Source organism: Pteropus alecto, unplaced genomic scaffold, assembly GCF_000325575.1.
Source record: "Pteropus alecto unplaced genomic scaffold, ASM32557v1 scaffold30, whole genome shotgun sequence".
Lineage (NCBI taxonomy): Eukaryota > Metazoa > Chordata > Mammalia > Chiroptera > Pteropodidae > Pteropus > Pteropus alecto.
This window is the reverse complement of record NW_006429782.1, coordinates 2,229,989-2,249,429: the sequence shown is the minus strand read 5'-3', so window position 1 is coordinate 2,249,429 and position 19,441 is coordinate 2,229,989. Positions and strand designations below refer to the sequence as shown.

Here is a 19,441-nt window from a genome sequence, read left to right as displayed (position 1 = left end):
GGAGGGGAAGAGTGGCCGGCCCCTCCCCACCGGCCCCGGGCTGGCAGCACCCTCTCGCGGCCCCCAGGTGTGGTTCCAGAACCGCCGGGCCAAGTGGCGGCGTCAGGAGCGTCTGGAGTCGGGCTCAGGGGCCATGTCAGCCCCGAGGCTCCCTGAGGCCCCAGCACTGCCGTTCGCCCGCCCACCGGCCATGCCACTGCCCCTGGAGCCCTGGCTGGGCCCCGGTCCCCCCGCTGTGCCAGCCCTCCCTCGCCTTCTGGGCCCGGGCCCGGGGCTGCAGGCATCCTTCCGGCCCCAGGCCTTTGGCCCGGCCTTCGCCGATGGCTTCGCCCTGGAGGAGGCGTCTCTGCGGCTGCTGGCCAAGGAGCACGCGCAGGCTCTGGACAGGGCCTGGCCACCAGCTTGAGCCTGGTACTCACCCAGCCCTCTCTCTGCGGCCTGTCCTGACCTAGGCCGAGGTCACAGAGCAGCCCAACCAGCAGGCCAGGCCATCACTGAGAAGTGAGACTTGAGACCCCTGCGCATGCCCACCCTCCCTGTCCCTGGACACCCATACTGGGTCCCCACCTGAACCTGCCCTGCCCTGTAGGCAGACTAGCACCCAGCCACGGGAAGGAGGTTCCCAGGCCAGGAGCCAGGGCCCTGGGGGCCTCTGCAGAGTCTCTGCCCCTCTTGGGGCCTCAGTGACCCATCTGTCAAACGGGGGTGGGGAGGTTCGGAGGTTTGGAGGCTCCGGGCCGTAAGGCGGTAATTAGGAGCCACCAGGCCCTTAGGTCTGCGAGCCGATGAGCCTAAATCCCGCTTAATCTTTGCCCAGCAGAGCACCCGGCTCTCAGCGCCTCCCTCTCCACTGGTTACCTGGTACCAGCAGCTCCTGCCCAGCTGCTCCCGGCCCGAGCCCATCGTGAGGCGGGCACACAGGCCTCCGCCCCATTCTACAGGGAGGTAACTGAGGCCCAGAGTTGGGGAACCAGTTTCCTGAGGTCACACAGCCAGTAGGGGGTAGAGCTGTTTTTCAAACTCATTTCCCCAAATCCGCTGCCACATGAGGGGTAAAGAGACGGTAGGAACCAGGTAGTGACTCAGGCCAGGGCCCATGAGGGACACTGTCCTTGCTCATTCCACGTTTCAAAGTGTGGCTTATGTCCCCACTGACCACAGATCCCATCACTTCCCCCAGCCCAGCCAGGGCGGGACGGGGCCCTGGCGAACATGTACTCTGTCCAGTGCAATTCATCCATCCAACCAATGAGTGATGGGGACACAACAGTAAACAAAACAGACAATCCCTGCCCCGACGGAGCCACCACTCCAGTGGGAGAAACAAGATGCACAATTAAAACATGAATAAAACAAAGCGAAAGCTAGTGGTGAATCCTAGGGAGAAAAATAAAGCTAGAAAGGGCGACCAGGTGTGGCAGGCGTCAGTTTAATAAGGTGGTTGGGGAGGAAGCACGGAGCTGACCTCAGAGAGACTTGGACGAAGTGGAAGGAGCCATGGGGACACGTGGGGAACGGTGATGTGCACAGGGGCGAGGGCCCAGCTAGCGGCACTGGAGAAACAGGGAGGGGCCCGTGTGCCACCCAGAGCAGGGAGGGACAGGGAGAGCAGGAGGGGGTGAGGGCGGGGAGGGTCCGGCAAGGCCTGTGGCTGCTGCATCTGGTCTTCACTGAGTCACGGGAGGGCTGGCGTGCCCCGCCTGCCCGGGGTGGGCCACCACGCGAGCAAGTTCTCGGGTAATCTCCTCGGCAGAGTCCTCTAAGCGGATAAAGGCTCTCATTTTCCTGGGACCAGGAAGAATTAGCCTTGGGGGCCCCGCCTATCTAGCAAGTGGACAGAGGGGCCTGGAAGGCGGTGCCCACCCCAGACCTGAGCAGGCACTTACCAGAGAAAGGGTACGGCCAAGGTGTGGGGGGGGGCCCTCCACCCCAGCAGCCTCTGACCCACCCCTGGGACGCTGCCCTGGAGACTCCTTCTCACAGCCCAGCAGGGCAGGAGTTAGGACCACCCAAAGCTGGGTTCTCACTGGGTCTGAGGATCGGGTTCATGGTAGCCCAGGCATACTGCAGGCTGCATTACCTGGTTGGGGGCAGTAAGGACCAGGCACCAGTACGGGTGGACAGGAATGTTGGTAGGCCCACGTCCCTGGGTCCAAGTGACTGGCGAATGAAGGTAACCCTGTGATGCTGGCAGGGAGGACATCGGGCTGGGCTTGCCGAACTGGGTAGGGGGTGTCATCAGGAGCCCTGGAGCCACCCCTGCCCAAGAGAACTACCGACTGGGGGTCAAAAGTACCAGAAATGGAGAGAGCCACATGGCTGAATATTGAAGCGTCTGGATCCAGCCATGCCTGAAGCGACCCAACTCTGTTCTTCCCATGGCTTGAGTTGGGTTTGAGACCCTTGCAACCAAGAGAGGCTTTGCTGGAAAAACCATCCCCTTGAGGAGCGGAGCTGGAGCCCTTTGGGCAGTGCTGGGAATTCCAGGCATTGGTGAGGCCTGGAGGGGACGATGGACTTGCAGAAGCCCAGCCGATGGCCCAGGAGCGGCGGCTGGGGCCACGGCACCACTGCGCCCAAGGAGGCGCCCACCTCCCCACCGCCGGCCCTACTTCCCTCTGGCCTCACATCACCCAACACCCAACAGCGCCCAGGACCTGCTGATGACAGCCCCAAGAGGTCTTTATTGGTCCCCCAAGGCCCTGATCCAGCCAGGGCCGCATGGGAACCCAGGTAAGCAAGTCTGTTTTCTCCAGGAAAATAAAGTGTTCCATGAGACACTGAGGGGGCAAGGTGGTGGCCCTCCGGGGTCCTCCAGGGCCTGTCGAGGTCCTTGGCGGGTCAGGGTACTCCAGCCCCTCCCCAACTAGAACTTTCGGTTCTTGCTCAGCCGATTGTGGCGCCAGATGTTGTGCTTCCGGAGCAGCCGCCAGTACTCCCGGGTCTCAGGGTCCAGCTCCTCTAGCTTCTTGGGGGGGCCCACATTCACCTGGAACAGCCTGACGGGGTGTGGGCAGGAATCAGGGCCGCTGCAGCCGCCATGACTCCCAGGCACCCCGGGCAGAGGCAGCGCAGAGGCAGCGAGCGGCAGGACTGGGTCCAGGGGACTGTGTGGCCTCAGAGTGGTCCCTCCCCACCCTGAGCTGGGCTCCAGGCTGCGGAACGAGGGTGCGACCCCACCCCAGTGGAGCTGACATGGGAGGTGCGCACGCGCCAAGCCTTCTCCTGCCTCCTGGCCGCTGTCCATGCTGTGCTATCACCTGCAACGCCTCCCCCTCCCACTCAACCTCTCTGAACCTTCCCCGGCTTTAAGGAACAGCACATGTCAGTGGCTTCTAGTCCTGACACTGCCCAAATCCTCCTTGGAGCCCCCTGGCCCAGGTGGGACTGCGCTCTGTGACCTCCCTGCCCTGTCTCTCTCTACTCCCCACTTCGCTCCCTGCTGTCTGGCTAATGAACCAGGTGTCCTGCCTCAGGGCCTTTGCACTGGCTGCTCTCTCCACCTCTGAAGCTCCTTCCACCCACTTAGGTCTTGCCACATGGATCATGCCCTCCAGGGAAACCCTCCCAGACACCTCAGATTTGACCAGCTGGGCTCCTCTGCACCCCGTCATGAGCTCTTCCTGTGCTCCAGCCGGGCCCACTCACCACTCGGGATACTCGGCATCCGGCTTCAGGACCACATCCTGGCCCTCCTTGTAGATGTTGACACCCATGGCGTGCGTGGTGAGCCGGACGGGGTCTGTACACACCTCTGGGTCCTTCAGGGCATCGCTGACCACACCGCCTTTGCTGCCTTTGCCCTTAATGACTAGGGTGGGGGCGAGAGTTGGTTCGGTCCAGCTCCAGCCTCAGAAGGCCAGCCTTCCTTTCCTGCCCTGTCTATCTGGGTGGCCCGGAGCTCTGGCTGGACCCTGTCTGCTGCACTCAAAATAATTTGAAGGTGGATATGAATACTGCATTAAATAACACCAATGCTCAGAGAGCCCAAATAATTCCTTTTCAATTCTATTCTGATCCTTCCTGTGTATCTCATGGAGAAAGTGCAGCTACGTCTCTTTAAGATCTAACATTTATTTGCCTATTCTCTAAGAGATCAGGCAAGTTTACATGCAGCTAAAATTCAAATAACCTCGTTTTGGTTTTGCTTAAATAATTAATACTTAGATGGGCCCCACTGCATTCTCCAATTTCTGGCGATGACTTGCCAAAGCTCACAAAGTGATCTGGGGAACAGAAACACGACTTGGACCCAAGCTCATGGCCTCCTCCCACTCTGCCACCCACCCACTGACCAAAGAAAACCGCACGCCTGCAGCGAAGCGCGCCTTTACTCCTCGTTACCCACACCCGCGTCACCGGCAGCTCGGCTTCAGGCTGGCGCCTGCGCACGGAGTCCAATCGCGCCCTCCGTTCCTCAAACTGCAGCTGCGCGTAAAACCCAGCGGCCCGACTCTCTACGCCTGCGCGTGGGCTCCGAGAGCCACGTCCTCGGCCAGCGCCTGCGTATTCCCAACTGCCCAATGTCCTCAGCGTTCCCATCTTGGGCTGTCTTAACCCAGCTCACCCGGTTTCTTGGCGTAATCCCGTCCGAAGACTCTTCCAGGGGCGGCGGGGCCAGGGAGCTGCCGCGCCCGCCAGCCGGCCCAGGTCCGGGTGGCCCCGAACAGGTGCCTGGCCGCCATGCCGCGCGCCGCCGCTTGCACGTGCGCGCGTCCGGAGACGTCGGCGGACAGACGGAGCTTGGGATTTAGAGGCTCCTAGAGGCTCTTGGGAAATGTGGTCTTCCGGCCTTGGGCTTCTGGTCCTTGGCTTTGAACCTCATAGACATCCCCGGTACCGTGTGAGGCGACTTTCGAAGGATGTTTCATTGCCTTATTGCCCGCTTTAAAGATTTCTCATACACATTCCCGATTCTACTCGGTGAGCAATTACTCAACGCTTAAAGGTCATTAAAAAACGAACACTGATTAGGCTCATTATATCCCGGCCCAATTGCTAAATCCTTAACGGGCTTGCTCCCTAATCCTTACAATTACGAGGTATCCCTCCTATTATTATCCCCGGTTTATAACTCAGGAAACCGAGGCACGCCATTCTGCCCCCTACTGTGAGCCAAACCGGAAGTCCGCGTGCAGTAGGGTCCCCGCGCTGCTTCCAATGTCGCCGTAGTCGGGAGAGACCACCTCTCATTCTCCTTTAGCATTTTCTAGTCCCATATCTTCCCATCTGTCATCCTCGGAATAATGACCACGACCGTAGGAGGCAGGCAGTGACGATTAACCTTATTTTGCAGTTGAGAAAACAGGCCCAGATGCCAGCCTGGGCTCTCACGCGGCGTGCATGGAAGCCTGGGATTCGAATGTGCGGTTCCGACACTTAACATTCCCCGCGGCCCTCCGCCTTGCGGCGAGGCTGGCTGAGGGAACTACATTTCCCAGCAGGCCCCGCGAGGGCGCGCATGCCCAGGGGCCGGGAGAGGTGTGCGGCTACATCTTCTGGCACCTTGACCCGGAATGGCGAGCGGCGGCGTCCCGGAAGACTTGGCGGGCCCGGGGCGTGGGGTCCTGGGCGCTGTGCGGGGTGAAGCCCTCGCTGTTTGTGAAGTGAGTGTCCAGGCTGGGCAGAGCAGGATCTCGGGCCGGCGCCTGCGTCCACAGGTCTGAAGTCTTGAGTCCGGGGTCTGCGTAAGGACTGGGGTCTTAACTCGTAGCTTTAGGTTCGAGTTGTGCCTGCAGGCTGGGTCTGAGGTCCGGGTCTGAGCCTTGGGTCCAATTTGAACGTGGCTTTGGAGGTCTTGAGATTAAGGTCGGCTCTCCGGCGTCCTGGATCTCTAGGATCAAATCCGAGGTCCTGGATCTGAAGTCTCGGGGTTGGGTCTTGAGTCCCGGGTCTCGGCTACCTGCACCTACCTGTTAGTGTAGTGTATCTCCTGCCGAGATTCCACGTTGCGGGGGAGGAAGACTTGGAAGAGTAAGGGCTGGTGTAAACAGGGTCCACGGATGGGTGACAGGTGCAGGGGAATCCCCTCGGGTTTGGAGCCCAGGATGTCACTGTCTTACAGCTGCGCGTTCTGCGTCTCAGGTTCCTCATCTGTAAAATGGGAGTCACTGCACACCCTTCCTTGCAGGGTATGGTGGGGATTACATTCCGTGTCTTGTATAAACTGCCCGCAGCTAGATCCTGGCACCAAGCTGACACCCAAGAAATCTAATTTTTGAATCTCTTTCAGATGCTGGCCTGAGACCCGGAGTCCAGGCATGGAATTCCTGACAACCCCCCGACCTCCTCCAGGGCCTCCAGCCATGGACTTGGAGGAGCCCAGGGACACACTCGTGCTGTCTCAGGACCTTACCCCTGGCTGTCAGTGGGACCCAGTGCCCAGAGGCCCTAGCAGCCTGAGTCAGATGGAACTCGACGGGCCGAATATTCAGGAGCTGGTGCAACAGTTTGAGGCTCTGCCGGGTGATCTGGGGGGCCTGTCCCCAGATGGGCCCCCTTGCCCCCTGCACATTGCCACCGGCCATGGCCAGGCTCCCCAGGATTTGGCCGATGCCCATGGGCTCTTGTCTGCCGCGGCGCCGTGACGATTTTTTTTTCTGGAGGAGTGTCCTTCTTCCCAGTCTTGTCCCAAGGAGCCTGCAGACCCTGCTCCTCGCCTGTTGCAGCCCCCTGAGGACCCAGAGGGGGATACTGGCCCCCAAGAATGGGGAGAGGGAGCCTCTGCCAAGAGGCATGGCAGCAGAAGCTCAAACAGCTCCCCGGAACCCTGGCTGGAGACGGTCCCTCTGATTGCTTCCGAAGAGCGGCCGGCCGGTGCCCAGGTAGTGCCCGCCCCACCCCCCAGGCCTCCTCCGCTGCCAGGAGCCAAGCTGGGGGGACTCAGTCCTGCCCCTCTTCTATCTTCTTCTAGAGCCCCAAGACCGTGGCTTCATACCCTGCCCTCCAGGAGGGTGAGTGTCCCACGCGCCCTGGCCCCAGGGACGTAGGGGTTTCTGAACAGCCTGAGTCAGGCTCCTGAAATCTGGCACAAAGTTAGCTAGTGTGGAGGTGCTGCTAGAGAGGCTCTGAGGTTGTTTTTGATTCCAGACAGCCCAAGGGAAGAGAGACAGCCTTGAGAATGTTCTAGAATGAGTAGACGGTAGTAGGGCAAGCTTAGGTATTTTTAGCGCTCCATTCTAAAGCAGGGCTTGGCAAATGACCATCTGTGGACCAACTCAGGCCCACCACCCGTGCTGGTATGGCCTGTGGGCTTCGATGGCTTTTGCATTTGTAAGCGGTTGGAAAAAATCAAAAAGGTAATAGTTCTTTACACTTGAAAGTAACATGCAGTTCAAATTTCAGTGCCCACAAATAAAGTTTTATTGGGACACACACCCATTCATTTACATATTGTCTGTAGTGGCTTTTTTGTTACAATGGCCGAGTTGAGTTGCAACAGAGACCATCTGGCCCACAAAATAAAAAAACATTTAGTGTTTTTCCTTTGCAGGAAAGTTTGCCAATCTCTGCCCTAAAGGCATGGGAAGAACTCGTTCTGGCCCCCTGGAATATTCTAGAATCTCCCCCCAAGTTATCTGAGGCTCTACATTAAAGAGCAAAGTCTGGTTGTTGAAAGAGGAGCTGGTTTGGCCCTATCGTTCCAAGTAGGTTCTGGAGTCACGATGGAGTTGTGACTCAGAAAGTTCCAGAACTTGGCATTTCGCCCGTGGTTCTAGATTAAAGGAACCCGGGCTGACGAGAGTGGTCTGGAATGATGAGCAGAGCTGTGTGGTTCTACTCAGACTAGGACGTTCTGGAACCACGGAATGAACAGAACTCATCTGCGATTCTAGACCAGTGGGAGGTGTTCTGGAACTGGGCAGAACAGTCCAATTCTAGAGTCATCCAAAGGGCCTAGGCTGGTGCCATACTCACATGTGCCCAGTGGCTGCCACATTGGACGGCACAGCGCTGGGACCCCAGAGGTGTCTGTTGTCCGAGAATGTTTAGATCACGAAGGATAATGAGCAGAGCCACCTGTGGTTTAAGTTCACAGGAGTGTGGTTTAATTCACTGGGGCCTATACCTATAGTTCCAAACCACAAAGCAATAGCTATTGATTAGAATATTCTGGAACTGCTGGCAGAGCTGTCTGGTTCTGTGTTGCTCGGGGGATTCTGGGGCCATGGGGGCAGAGCTTTCTGTGGTTCTGGACTAGTTGGCATTCTAGAACCATGAGCAGAGTTGTTTGTTTCTGGATGTTTGGATAAGTCTCAGCATCACGGGGTGCATCCATGGCCACAAATTATCGAGGGGATTCTAGAACCACGGGAGGAGCTACCCGATGCTATCCTGGCGAAGAAGTTCTGGGATCATGGAGTGGAAGTCTGTCTCTGGCGTGGTGTGGGTTTCTAGAACCCCCGATAGGATTCTATGGTCCGAAACCTGTCGGGGACTTCTACAGACAGTGTAGATCTGAGCCTCGGGGCGTTCTGGACAGCATGAGAGCGGTAGACACGTGGACCGTTGTCTCCGGCGGGCGGTTCTGTGACTGTGGGTAGAGTTGTCTGTGGTCCTGGCCCAGTAGGGGAGAATTCCCGAACAATGAGCAGAGTTAACTACCTCTGGATCCATGCGGGGCGGGAAGGGGATCCAGAACCATTGAGTGGAACCGTGAGAGGTGGGATGGGACTGTCTGGGTCCAGCCTGATGTTGGAATTCTGGGAGTGCAGGGCGGAGGCGGCTGTGAGCTTTCCTGCTGCTTTGGATCTAGCTGTGGTTCTGGACTCACAGACGTCCCTGGATGCTGGGTCCTCTGCCTGGGGGTCCTTGCGCTGAGGACAGAACTGGCTCTAGACTGCTGGGTGGCCCTGGATTTGCGAGGGCCGGGCTGCTGGGCTGTCTCTCCGGCTGATGGGACGGCGCTGGGACAGTGGGCGGGCCCAGGCGCCTAGGCGGTACCGAGTCGTGAGAGGGTAGATCTCTGCGCTTCTAGACTGTCCGGGCGGCCGACCCTGGGCCGAGCCCACGTGGGTGGACGAGGCCGACGGGGCTGTCCAGGCTGACCTGCCCCCGCTGTCGCCCTCAGTATCGGGGCCCTGTGAACACGAAGACCTCCTCGACGGTGTCATATTTGGGGCCAAATACCTGGGCTCCACCCAGCTGGTGTCCGAGCGGAACCCGCCCCCCAGCACACGCATGGCACAGGCCCAGGAGGCTGTGGACCGCGTCAAGGTGAAGCCACAGACCGACGGGCGGGCAGGCGGGTGGTCGGGAGGGCAGGCTGGGTCGTCCGAGGCCCCAGGGCCTGGTGGGGCAGAGGCTGGGTCTTTGGGGTCCTCCACCTCCCACCCCACCCCCCACAGGCCCCCGACGGGGAGACCCAGCCGATGACGGAGGTGGACCTCTTCATCTCCACCAAGAGAGTCAAGGTTCTGATGGCCGACTCCCAGGTACAGGGCCCAGGCTTGGCCTCTGGGACGCGGGGGACTCCGCTGAGGCCCCAGCAGCCCTCCCAGGCCTGCTCTACCCACTTCCCCAGGAGGCCATGATGGACCACGCCCTGCAGACCATCTCCTACATCGCGGACATCGGCAGCGTGCTGGTGATCATGGCCCGCCGGCGGCTGACGCGGAGGCCCACACCCGAGGCCCAGGGCCGCCGGCTCTACAAGATGATTTGCCACGTTTTCCACTCAGAGGACGTGAGCGGTGGGGCTTCGGGTGTCCCGGGGGAGAGGGAGACACGGGCCAGCCCCCACTTCCCTCCGGAGCTCACTCGGTCTCACTGTCACCCCAGCGTCCTCTCCTCGGTCCTCAGCACACACAGGTCCCACGTGTGCCAGTGTTTTGCATAAGACTTTGAGACTGGAAGCCAACTCCTTAAATCTTCCCTGCCCTACCCTCCCCTCCCCAGCAAGAAGAAGGTGGCTATTTTCTCGCACAGGCTGTCTCCTGGGGATCTTGTCCTGGAAAGGGTGGGAGGGCTGAGCTCTGAGGTTGTCAGGATTGGGGGGAGCAGAAGGAGGGGGGCCGGGGCACCCTCAGAGAGACACTGCCCATCCTCCCCAGGCCCAGCTCATCGCTCAGGCCATTGGCCAGGCCTTCACCGTGGCCTACAGCCAGTTCCTGCGGGAAAGTGGCATCGACCCCAGCCAGGTGGGCACCCAGCAGAGCCCAGGGGCCGCGGGCCCCGGCCACCTCCACAACGGGGACCTCGACCACTTCTCCAACAGCGACAACTGCAGGGAGGTGAGCCGGCGGGCGGGCAGCCCCCGCCCAGCCCCCCACCGAGTGACCCTCACGTCCTACCTGTGTCCCCTCCCAGGTGGTCCTCGAGAAGCGCAAGGGCGAGGGCCTGGGCGTGGCGCTGGTGGAGTCGGGCTGGGGCTCCCTGCTGCCCACGGCCGTCATCGCCAGCCTGCTGCTCGGGGGCCCTGCCGAGCGCTCAGGGGCCCTCAGCATTGGGGACCGCCTCACCGCCATCAACGGGACCAGCCTGGTGGGGCTGCCGCTGGCCACCGTGCAGGCCGCCGTCCGCGTGAGTCCTTGCAGGCCGGCTGGGTTCAGAGGGCCTGGCCCGAGGGGCGCGGATGGCAGGCCCAGGGAAGGGGCAGCGAGGTCACAAGCTGCCTTCTCTGGACAGGCCTCGGGCCCAGCCCGGAAGGGACATGATAGAACTTTAAAGCTCTGTGTGCTTAGGGAAACTAAGTGGGAAACTGAGTTCTGAGGTTGTTGCAGGAAGGGGTCGGGACACCCCCAGAGAGACACTACCCATCCTCCTGGGAGTGGGGAAGTCGCCTCTCCAGCGTGACCTCACTGGCGGGGAGCGGGATGGGCCTGCAGGTGACTAGAGGCGGAGCCGGCGGCTTTTCTTATCTCCCGCGAGGTAGCGAGTGTGTTGAGCCTTTCTCCTTGTTGCCCAAATGGGGAAACTGAGGCCCCAGGACGAGCAAGGGCTTGGCCAGGCCAGACGGACAGGTCTGACCTGGTCCATGCAGCTTGTCACTGACTGTCACCCTGCCTGGTAGACACTGCTAGAAACTCTAGTGACCGTGAAGAAGCTCAGGCCCCGGGAGTCAGACTTCAGACTTCTGACCCCGAGGCCACCCAGCCCCCGTGCACGTTCTTAACCACTTCTCGGGGGTTAGGGCTGCAGGTCTCCCATTTTACGGTGGGTAAACTGAAGCCCGGGGGGACTGCAGGTTGCCAAGAGACCCAGCAGCCCCCCGCAGCCCAGCTAGGCCAACGGCCCCCGTCCTGCACAGGAGGTGAAGTCGCAGATGTTGGTGACCCTCAGCATTGTCCACTGCCCGCCAGTCACCACGGCCATCATCCGCCGGCCCCACGCCCGGGAACAGCTGGGCTTCTGCGTCGAGGACGGCATCGTGAGGCCCCGGCACAGGGCCCCGGGTGGGGGTGGGTGGCCCCCAGCACAGCCCTCTGAGCGTGTGGCCCCCGCGTGTCCCCCCCAGATCTGCAGCCTCCTCCGTGGCGGCATCGCCGAGCGCGGGGGTGTCCGCGTGGGTCACCGCATCATCGAGATCAACGGGCATAGCGTGGTGGCCACGCCGCACGCGCGCGTCATCGAGCTGCTCACCGAGGCCCACCCCGAGGTGCGTGGCGGTGGGTGGGGCTGGGCCGCCCCCCCAGCCTGGGCCCCCCCTCCCAAGCCCGGGCCCCCCGCCAAGCCGCCGCCTGCTACCCCCACAGGTTCACATCAAGACCATGCCAGCCGCCACCTACCGCCTGCTCACAGGCCAGGAGCAGCCCGTGTACCTGTGACCGGCCACCACCCCACCGCCGTGCCTTGGCCCCCAGCCCCGGGGCCCCGTCCGCATTGCCTCCTTGGCAAGCCAGGCCCCGGGCATTTCTTAACTATGTTATTTTCTGATGGAAAAAAATTAAAAGCTTATCGAATGGGCGAGGTCTCAGATCGGGGCATGCGGGGTCGAGAGAGGAAAGGCAGGACTCAGCTCTGGGTGTCCTTTCCTTCTGGAAGCCACTAGAACCCAACCCGGCGCTGTGAAAATATTTATTAAAGACCAGTTGGAGGGAGGGAGGGTCCCGGGTCCTGTATGGGAAACTGAGTCCCGGCTTAGGAAGGAAAAGGGAGAGCGGGCCAGCTGGCCCCTGGGGGGTCACAGGTCGGTGGCCGGACCCCAGTCATAGCCATCTTCGTCGGAGGACGCCACATCTCGGGCTCGCATGAACTTTTTCCTCAGAGCTTCCCGCTCGTACGTCCTGGGGATCGGGAGACGGAGGAGAGGCTGTGGGTGGGGAGCGTGTGGACTCCATGACGGGCGGAGGCTGGCTGCTGGGCCCCGCGGGGGTGGGCACAGGAACAGGCCTGGGGGTCTGGCCTTGTTAACGAGCGCCTGCACGGCCTTCAAAGCCCTGGCTCCAGTGTCCCCTCCTTCAGGAAGCCTTCCTGGTCTTCCCAGGAGGAGGATGCCGACGTCACGGCCCGGCCCGGCGGGTCTCAGAGTGGCTCTGCCGGGCTGTCCTGCCCACCAGGCGGGGAGCATCACGGCGGCAGAGCTGGGGTCTGGGCCTCTTCTTCACCCCTCCAAACCCCGAATCCCAGGGAAGGGTTGAGGGGCTCCAGTGTGGAGTACAGGGGTTCTTACCGCATGCTGTCTTGTCGCCGCTGACTCTGTGGGTGACGGCGCTCCACCTTGGAGAGGCAGAAAGGAGGTCAGCACCCCTTTGCAGTGAGTGACCACCCCCTCCCACTGCCCCACCTTTGTCCAGGTGATGGTGCCCACAGGCTTCCTCCTCGTCATCCCTCCCCAGAAGTCTGCAACTCATCTCCAATTTAAACGAGAAAACGGGACAGGGAGGGCCTTAGCGACCTTAGCTGAGCCCTCCCAGCCTGTCAGCAGAGGGGGAATTGGTTTCCCCACTTTAAAATTCCTCAGGGGGCTGTCGTTGGGCTCATGAGTGAAGTTTGCCCACGTAAAGGGCTTAAAATAGCGCCTGCCTGCTAAGTAGGCTGCCCTGGACTGCCACACAGCCTTGGCGAGCACCACTAACCAGACCTCACGGATGCATACAGTCACGTTCACCTGGAGGGTCTGGAGAAAGGGGTGCCTGTGTCATATTCACAGACAGGAGCCCCACATGGAATGAGAGTGGAATAAACCTTTGCTACTGTTAAGTATCCAGCGACTACGGGCAGGGATTTGGGCTGAGTGTTGAGGTCAAAGCACCACCCTGTGACGTCGAGACTGATTGCATCTGTCCTTGTATCCCAGGTATGGAAGGAGACCACGGAGGTCAAAATATTTGCTGTAAGTGACTGACTGGTTCATAGCCAAGGTCCCAGATGCTGATCTGATCAGAGAAGTTTCTGTTGACATCCTGGGAGAAAACCGGCTCCCCACGTGTGTCTGCCCAATCCCCAGACCCTTGCTGGGGCCACCCCATGCCCTGCTCACCTGGGCCCCTCGGACACCTGATGACCTCTCATGGTCCCTTGGGCTCTGGGGCTCGTCCGCCAGCACGGGCTCAGATGACCGGGCCAGGGCCGGTGCCGGGGGCCCCTCGTCCACATCCGTGTGGGGTCCCCCCTCGCCGTCCGTGTAGCCCTCGCCGTCCGTCTCGTAGTCACTGTTGACCCGGCTGTCACAGCTCAGGTCCGCGGAGCTGTCGGCCAGGCCACGGTGGGGGAGGTCCAGGTTGTCCTCCACAGAGCCGTCCAGCTGTAGGGTGGCAGTGGCCTGGCTGAGGCGAGACCTCTGGGCCAGGCCCTCCCAGATCCCTGACCGAACCGTGACCCAGACACCACCTTCAAACTCCAGTCCTAAACCAGGTTAAGACCCCGGCTTCTCAAGCTGAGGCTTAACCCTTGACCCGAGGGTGAGTTCTGACCAGTGACCCCTTGGTTGACTCAAGGCCGAACCCCCAAACCTGAGCTGAGCCCTGACCCTTGACTCCAGCCCCAGGCCACAAACTAAACCCCCAGTCCCATCTCACCACAGGTACCAGGTCTGGACCCTGACCCCTGACCTAGCCCTCAAGTGAGACAGAGGCCCCAGACCCTGGCTCAGTACCTGGTCCTCGGCCGTCCAGATGGGCCGTGTCTGCTGCCCACGGATGGTGGCCTTGAGCTCCTGGTACCAGCTGTCACTCGTGCCATGCAGGTGGATGGTGGCTGCAGGGAGGGGGTGTCAGCGTGCTGAGAGACCCAGGCCGGACCCATCACCGTCCCTGGGACCCCTGCTCCGGCCCTACCTGTGAAGAGGTGCTCGCTGTGCTTCCACAGCTTCTGGGCTTGCGCGTAGAGGCGGCGGGTGCTGCGGCGGGAGGCGGGCGCCAGCCATTGGCGCAGCGCCTTGAGGGCCGAGCGGCTCTCGGGGGCGCAGAAGACCACAATGGGGTAGTACTGCACGTAGTTGAGACGCTCGACTGCCGAGGGCGTCACATCTAGGAGTGCGTGCTTGTCCTGGGCAGGGCCCATGTGATGGGGCGGGGCGGAGGGTGGAGAGAAACACACCCAGAGACAGGCACAAAGAGACGGGGGAAGAGTCGGAGGGAAGTTAAGAGTCTGAGGTCAGAGTGGACCCCAGCCTCGCACATCCGCGGGCCAGCATGGGGTGGGTGGGGGTGGCGTTGGTGATAACCCAGGCCGCAGCGCCTTAAGCACCAGAGCCCAGTTCTGAGTCTCCGCCTTTTCACAGGGCTTGCTGCCGTGTGACTCTGGGCAGACTCTGTCCCCTCTTCGTGACCCACATCACGAGGCCTCTGAGCTGAGTCTCCACGGGAGAATACACTGCGGCCGTGGGGCAAGAACAGGTTGGATGCCTGCACCCCAGGTCCCCTCTCCGTGAAATGGGACCCACAGCAGAGTGTGCTTACTTTCTCCGCGATCACCCGCACGGTGTCCAGTTTGATGATCTTGGATGGGCTGTCAATCCTCAGCACTCTCTCTGTGGGGGCAGAGGCGCTCGGCAGCTTCAGCAGCGTGGTCCCTCAGCCCCGCAAGTTCACGTCTGCCCCCCTCCCCGGCTCAGGAGCCCACCGCGGCTCCCCACTGCTTTGGGAGGAATCCTAAGAGCAGCAACCAGCAGCAGTGCCTGTTGGACTTGTCCCCAACACTGCTATTCTGTCCCCTCCTGACCTCAGCCCTTACCTCCTGAGGAGGGCCAGCTGTTCCTGGCCCACCTGGAAGATGGGGAAACAGCCTCAGGGACATAAAGTCACTAGCTCAGGGTCACGCAGCCAACAGGTGGCAAGGTCAAGAGCCCGATGCAGAGCCTGTGCGCCAGACACTCGCTCTCCCAGGCTTGGTCCCAACTCCCAGCCTTTCGCTGGCTGTGACCCAAAACCTCCTTTTAAGTGCACAGCTCAGCGACATCAAGCACATGCACATCGCTGAGCCACCGTCCCCACTGTCCGTCTCCAGAACTTTCTCATCTTCCTAAACTGGCACTCTGTCCCAATCAAACACTCACTCCCTTCCCCTCCCCCAGCCCCTGGCTCCACCACCTACTTCCTGTCTCTGTGAATCTCTTAGGGACCCCATATAAGTGGAATCAGACACCACTTGTCCTGTGTCTGGCTTCCTTCGCTGAGTGTAACGTCCCCCAGGTTCATCCACATTGTAGCAGGTGTCAGAATTTCCTTCCTTTTCATGGCTGAGTAATATTCCATTGTCTGGGTGGACCACATTGTGCTTACCCAGCCACACATCCATGGCTATTGTGAAGAATGCTGCTGTGAACCTTTATGTTCAAGCTGCAGCTTTTAATTATTCTTTTCACATGTCACAAAAAAAATTGCTTTTAACTTCTTTTCAACCATTTAAAGTATGTCAATACCGTTCTTAGCAGGCTGTATAAAAAATAGCCAGTGGGCCAGACTTGGCCTGGGAGCTGTAATTTGCCGACCCCTAATCTAGTTTATTTCTGTAGTTGTTAATTTTTGGCCTCCTGGGAGTACCCTGCGTATTTTGTTCGATGCTGTGTCCATAGCTCAAATCTTGAACAAATGAAAGAACAGCTGTGCATCGGCTCATTTGGCAGTGGCTGCGTGGCGAACATCATTAAGGACTCTGAGGCTCCATCCAGCCCGAGTGTCACGCCTATCAGGACTGGAAGGGCTGCTGGTGGCTCATGTTCTAACTCTTACCCCAAACAACGTCATTAGCAGCCTGCGCAAGCTGCCTCCACCCCAGGGGCTGGACAAGAGTTGGGAAACGATCTACCAATGATTTGCCAAGAGTTGGGAAACGATCTACCAATGATTTGCCAAGGGACCTGGTTTCTCACCTGCGATTTCGAACTCGTCAGGCATCTCGACAGTCAACTTCTGCATAGCGATGTCCGCCACGGGTCCCAAGATCACCACTGGGCGCTTGAAATTGGCTGAGGGGGCCAAGAAACAATGACAAGAAAGAATCAGGATCCCGTTGGAGGTGAAGACCGTTAGGTCCTTGCACAACCACTCTCTACTTCCTCTGGAGTGGTAGTGTATCTAGCCAGGCCCATGGCTGCCCAGCTAAAAACTACATCTCCCAGCCTCCCTTGCAGCTAGGATGGCCATGTGACTAAGTTCTGGCCAATGGGGTGCAAGCAGAACGAAGAGTGCAATTGTATCCTTCGAGGAAAGGGGTGAGCCCTCTCCGCCCTCTTTCTCCTTCCTGCTGGCTGGAATGTGGGCTTGGGTGTGCCATGTTGGACTACACAACCAGGCAGAAACACAAAACAAGGAGCCTGGGTCCCTGAAGCTGAAGCAGCCAAACCATACTCAGCTGCTTACACTGGGGCGGTTACTTGAAAAAGAAACTTATTTTTTTTTAAATGCAGCTGTCACTTGGTATTTCTGTCATAGCAGCTGAACCTAGTTAACTCAGTGGTCAGCAAACTACGACTCAAGGGCCACATCCAGCCCACTGCTTGTTTTTTTTGTTTTTCCTTTTGTTTTCAGCAGAAAAGGATAGCTTTATTGGACGAGAAAGTAAAGTGACGCTACACTTCCAGATGTGGAAGCAGGCCCAGCAGAAGGGTGGCTCAAGGGCTCCCCGCTGCTTATTTATGCAAATAAAGTTTGCTTGGCGCAGTCAAGTCCATTTGTTTATGTACTATCTCTGGCTGCCTTCCAGCAGAGTATTTTCTGAAGAAACCCTCTGGCCCACAAAACTTAAAATAGTTGCTGTCTGGCTCTCTGCAGGGAGAGTGCCGACCTCTGGGCTGATAGGCGCTTTCACCAATGAGGCAAGGGGTACAGAAGACACCTAGCAGGAGAGTGAGTGAGTGGCCAGCCCTCCTCGTGCACCTTCTCTCTCCTCCTCTCTTTCCGGGTCTATTTCTCTCTCTTAAAAGCTCCATGCATTGAGATTTCTAACTTTCATTGGTTGGGGCTAGAAATTAAGTACGTGGCCTTTGATTTTTAAGTCTTTTTTTTTTTGTCTGTACTGCGGTGCGGCAGCAGCTGGCCCCGTCTCATGGGGGGTGTGGGGGGTGGCAGGGACTGGCTCTTCCTGTCCTCCTGCATTCTCTTTTTCCTAAAGGCCTCTGCACCTGATTTTAATCCCTTCTCCCCTGAGGCTGTGGGCAAGCGCTTAATCCCTTCCCGTCCTGAAATCTGGATGAGGCCCTTTCCCTCCCACCCTTCTTGGGAAAGGCTCTACGAGCCGTTTTGGTTTTGTACGTGTATTTTTTTTGATTGTGGTAAAATACAGATATCGTAAAATTTGCTTTCTTCACCTATGCATTGTAAAGTGTAAGATTCAGTGGCATTTAGGACGTTCACAATGTTGTGCCACCACCACCGCCATCTGCTTCCAGAACATTCTCATCCCCCCAAAAAGAAGCCCCGTCCCCATGAGCAGTCATCCCCCATCTCCCTCCCCAGCCCCTGGCAACCACTAACCCACTTCCTGTCTCTGTGGATGTGCCTGTTCTGGACATGTCACATAAATGGCATCATCACACACTGTGTGGCCTTGTGTGTCTGGCTTCTCTCACTGAGCGACATGTGTTCGAGGTCCGACCACGTTGTAGGGACAGTCAGTGCCTCCCTCCTTTTCACGACTGAATAATATTCCAGTGTGTGGGTGAACCACGTCGTGTTTATCCATTCACCAGCTGATGGACACTTAGGTTGTTCCCACCTTTTTGCTGTTGCAAATATGCCGCTGTGAACAATTATGGACGTGTTTTGGTCTGAACACCTGTTCACAGTGGGCATTTTCAAGGGCGTCTGTTTACCTCAAGCTGACAGCCTCAAAACGGGGGTACCCACTAAATGAATAACCCCCCTCGCTGTGCTGTCTAGTGTGACAGCGCTGGGCACATGGGGCTGCCAAACATCTGAAATGGAGCTCGACCGAATCGATGTGCTGAGGCAAAGCACACACCGGATTTCGAAGACTCAGTATGAAAAAAAAATGGCTCATTAATAATTTCTACACGGATTATCTCTCGAAATAATATTTTGGATATAGTATGTTAAAAAAAATTATTAAAATTATTTTCAACTATTTCTTTTTACGGATTACACACGTGGCTTGCCTATTTCTATTGGAATCGAGAATTAATTTTTAAGGAATGAAGCCCTTCCCTGTCCCCTCTGTGCCCTACAATAACCAGAAGCAGGTATTTTTTGGCAGAAGGAGAGAGGACAGCATGGCAGCTTCTGAAGGCTGTACTAGAACTTCCCAAGACTTTTACTTGGGGCTCTGCAGCCCCTCTGGCGGGGGTCCCACCTTCTCGCAGCACCACGCGTTCATATGGCGGGTAGTGACCCTGCCTGGTCAGATCCGACAGGTCCTCGCGGCTCCGATGGGTGGTCTTCTTGGCTCCCCGACGAAGACCGCGCAGCCGCCAGAACTCGGCCCTGCGGCCGGGGCCCTCAGAGGCACCGGCCCCGGCCCCCACGGCCCGCTGAACGGCCTCCAGACTGGCCAGCTGCTCCGCCCTGGGGAGAAGGGAGATCACTGAGCGCTGGGATGGGCAGATAACGGCCCGAAAGACGTCCCTGTCCTAGTCTAAGGACCTGCGGGCATGTCACATGGTAAAGTTCAAGCCCCTGAGATGGGAGATGACCCTGGGTTCCCCAGGGTCCCAGTGTCCTCACGGGTCCTCAAAGCCGGGAGGCTGAGCTGCTGGCCGTGACTATGACAACGGGGAAGGGGCCACGAGCCAGGGACGCGGCGCCTCTAGAAGCGGGAAAAGGCAGAGGCGGTTCTCTCTGGAGCCTCGGGAAGGCCGGGCCCCGCCTGCGCCTGGGTGTAGCCCCAAAAGGTCCAGTTTGCACTTCTGATCTCCAGAACAGATGATGACAAATGTGTGTGGTTTGAAGCCATCAAGTTTGTGGCGACTCATTACAGCACCCGAGGAAACCCACACAGCACTGACGCGGCAGCCCTGAGCGTCTGTCTCCTCGGGTGACCCGTCAGCACTGCCAGCGAGTGAGGCGTGAGGCGGGGAGACTGAGGCGGGGGGGGCGGGGGCGGG

General features: G+C 59.0%; 4 protein-coding genes and 1 long non-coding RNA gene across 6 annotated transcripts in view; 3 read left to right on the top strand and 2 right to left on the bottom strand.

The window, feature by feature from the left end:
* Nucleotides 1-1,284, top strand: part of RAX2 (retina and anterior neural fold homeobox 2) — a 2,422-nt gene extending 1,138 nt beyond the window's left edge. The window contains exon 2 of the mRNA XM_006904102.2: nt 68-1,284. Coding sequence (XP_006904164.1) covers nt 68-406 — 339 coding nt within the window. The 3' untranslated portion in view covers nt 407-1,284. The remainder of the gene's footprint in view (nt 1-67) is intronic.
* A 1,374-nt stretch (nt 1,285-2,658) lies between these two features.
* MRPL54 (mitochondrial ribosomal protein L54) lies at nt 2,659-4,952 on the bottom strand. 2 transcript variants are annotated; one of them, XM_006904101.3, is made up of 3 exons: nt 4,568-4,952; nt 3,649-3,811; nt 2,659-2,999 (listed from the first exon to the last, which is right to left on the bottom strand). In XM_006904101.3, the coding sequence occupies exons 1-3, from the start codon at nt 4,683-4,685 to the stop codon at nt 2,867-2,869; spliced, it is 414 nt and encodes a 137-aa protein (XP_006904163.1). In that variant the 5' UTR covers nt 4,686-4,952; the 3' UTR covers nt 2,659-2,866. The 2 variants fall into 2 exon arrangements, with proteins under 2 accessions (XP_006904163.1, XP_024899094.1); XM_025043326.1 differs by lacking the exon at nt 4,568-4,952 and adding an exon at nt 4,296-4,561.
* Nucleotides 4,953-5,325: 373 nt separating this feature from the next.
* On the top strand, nt 5,326-11,904 carry APBA3 (amyloid beta precursor protein binding family A member 3). Its single transcript, XM_006904100.3, is given in 11 exon segments — nt 5,326-5,606; nt 6,233-6,824; nt 6,914-6,953; nt 9,071-9,216; nt 9,348-9,434; nt 9,524-9,685; nt 10,053-10,232; nt 10,309-10,521; nt 11,249-11,368; nt 11,456-11,596; nt 11,694-11,904. Coding segments are annotated over 11 exon segments (2,016 nt in total). The 5' UTR covers nt 5,326-5,343; the 3' UTR covers nt 11,766-11,904.
* A 128-nt stretch (nt 11,905-12,032) lies between these two features.
* The window catches only part of TJP3 (tight junction protein 3), a 15,140-nt gene continuing 7,731 nt past the window's right edge, over nt 12,033-19,441 (bottom strand). Inside the window, exons 13-20 of the mRNA XM_025043327.1 lie at nt 18,691-18,939; nt 16,253-16,348; nt 14,841-14,911; nt 14,217-14,427; nt 14,036-14,136; nt 13,421-13,684; nt 12,611-12,657; nt 12,033-12,224 (exon numbers count right to left, since the gene is read on the bottom strand). Of these exons, the coding sequence (XP_024899095.1) occupies nt 12,122-12,224; nt 12,611-12,657; nt 13,421-13,684; nt 14,036-14,136; nt 14,217-14,427; nt 14,841-14,911; nt 16,253-16,348; nt 18,691-18,939 (1,142 nt within the window). The 3' untranslated portion in view covers nt 12,033-12,121. The remainder of the gene's footprint in view (nt 12,225-12,610; nt 12,658-13,420; nt 13,685-14,035; nt 14,137-14,216; nt 14,428-14,840; nt 14,912-16,252; nt 16,349-18,690; nt 18,940-19,441) is intronic.
* Nucleotides 14,099-17,047, top strand: LOC112475438. The gene is made up of 2 exons (XR_003044725.1): nt 14,099-14,226; nt 14,663-17,047. It is a non-coding gene; the product is annotated as an uncharacterized LOC112475438 (long non-coding RNA).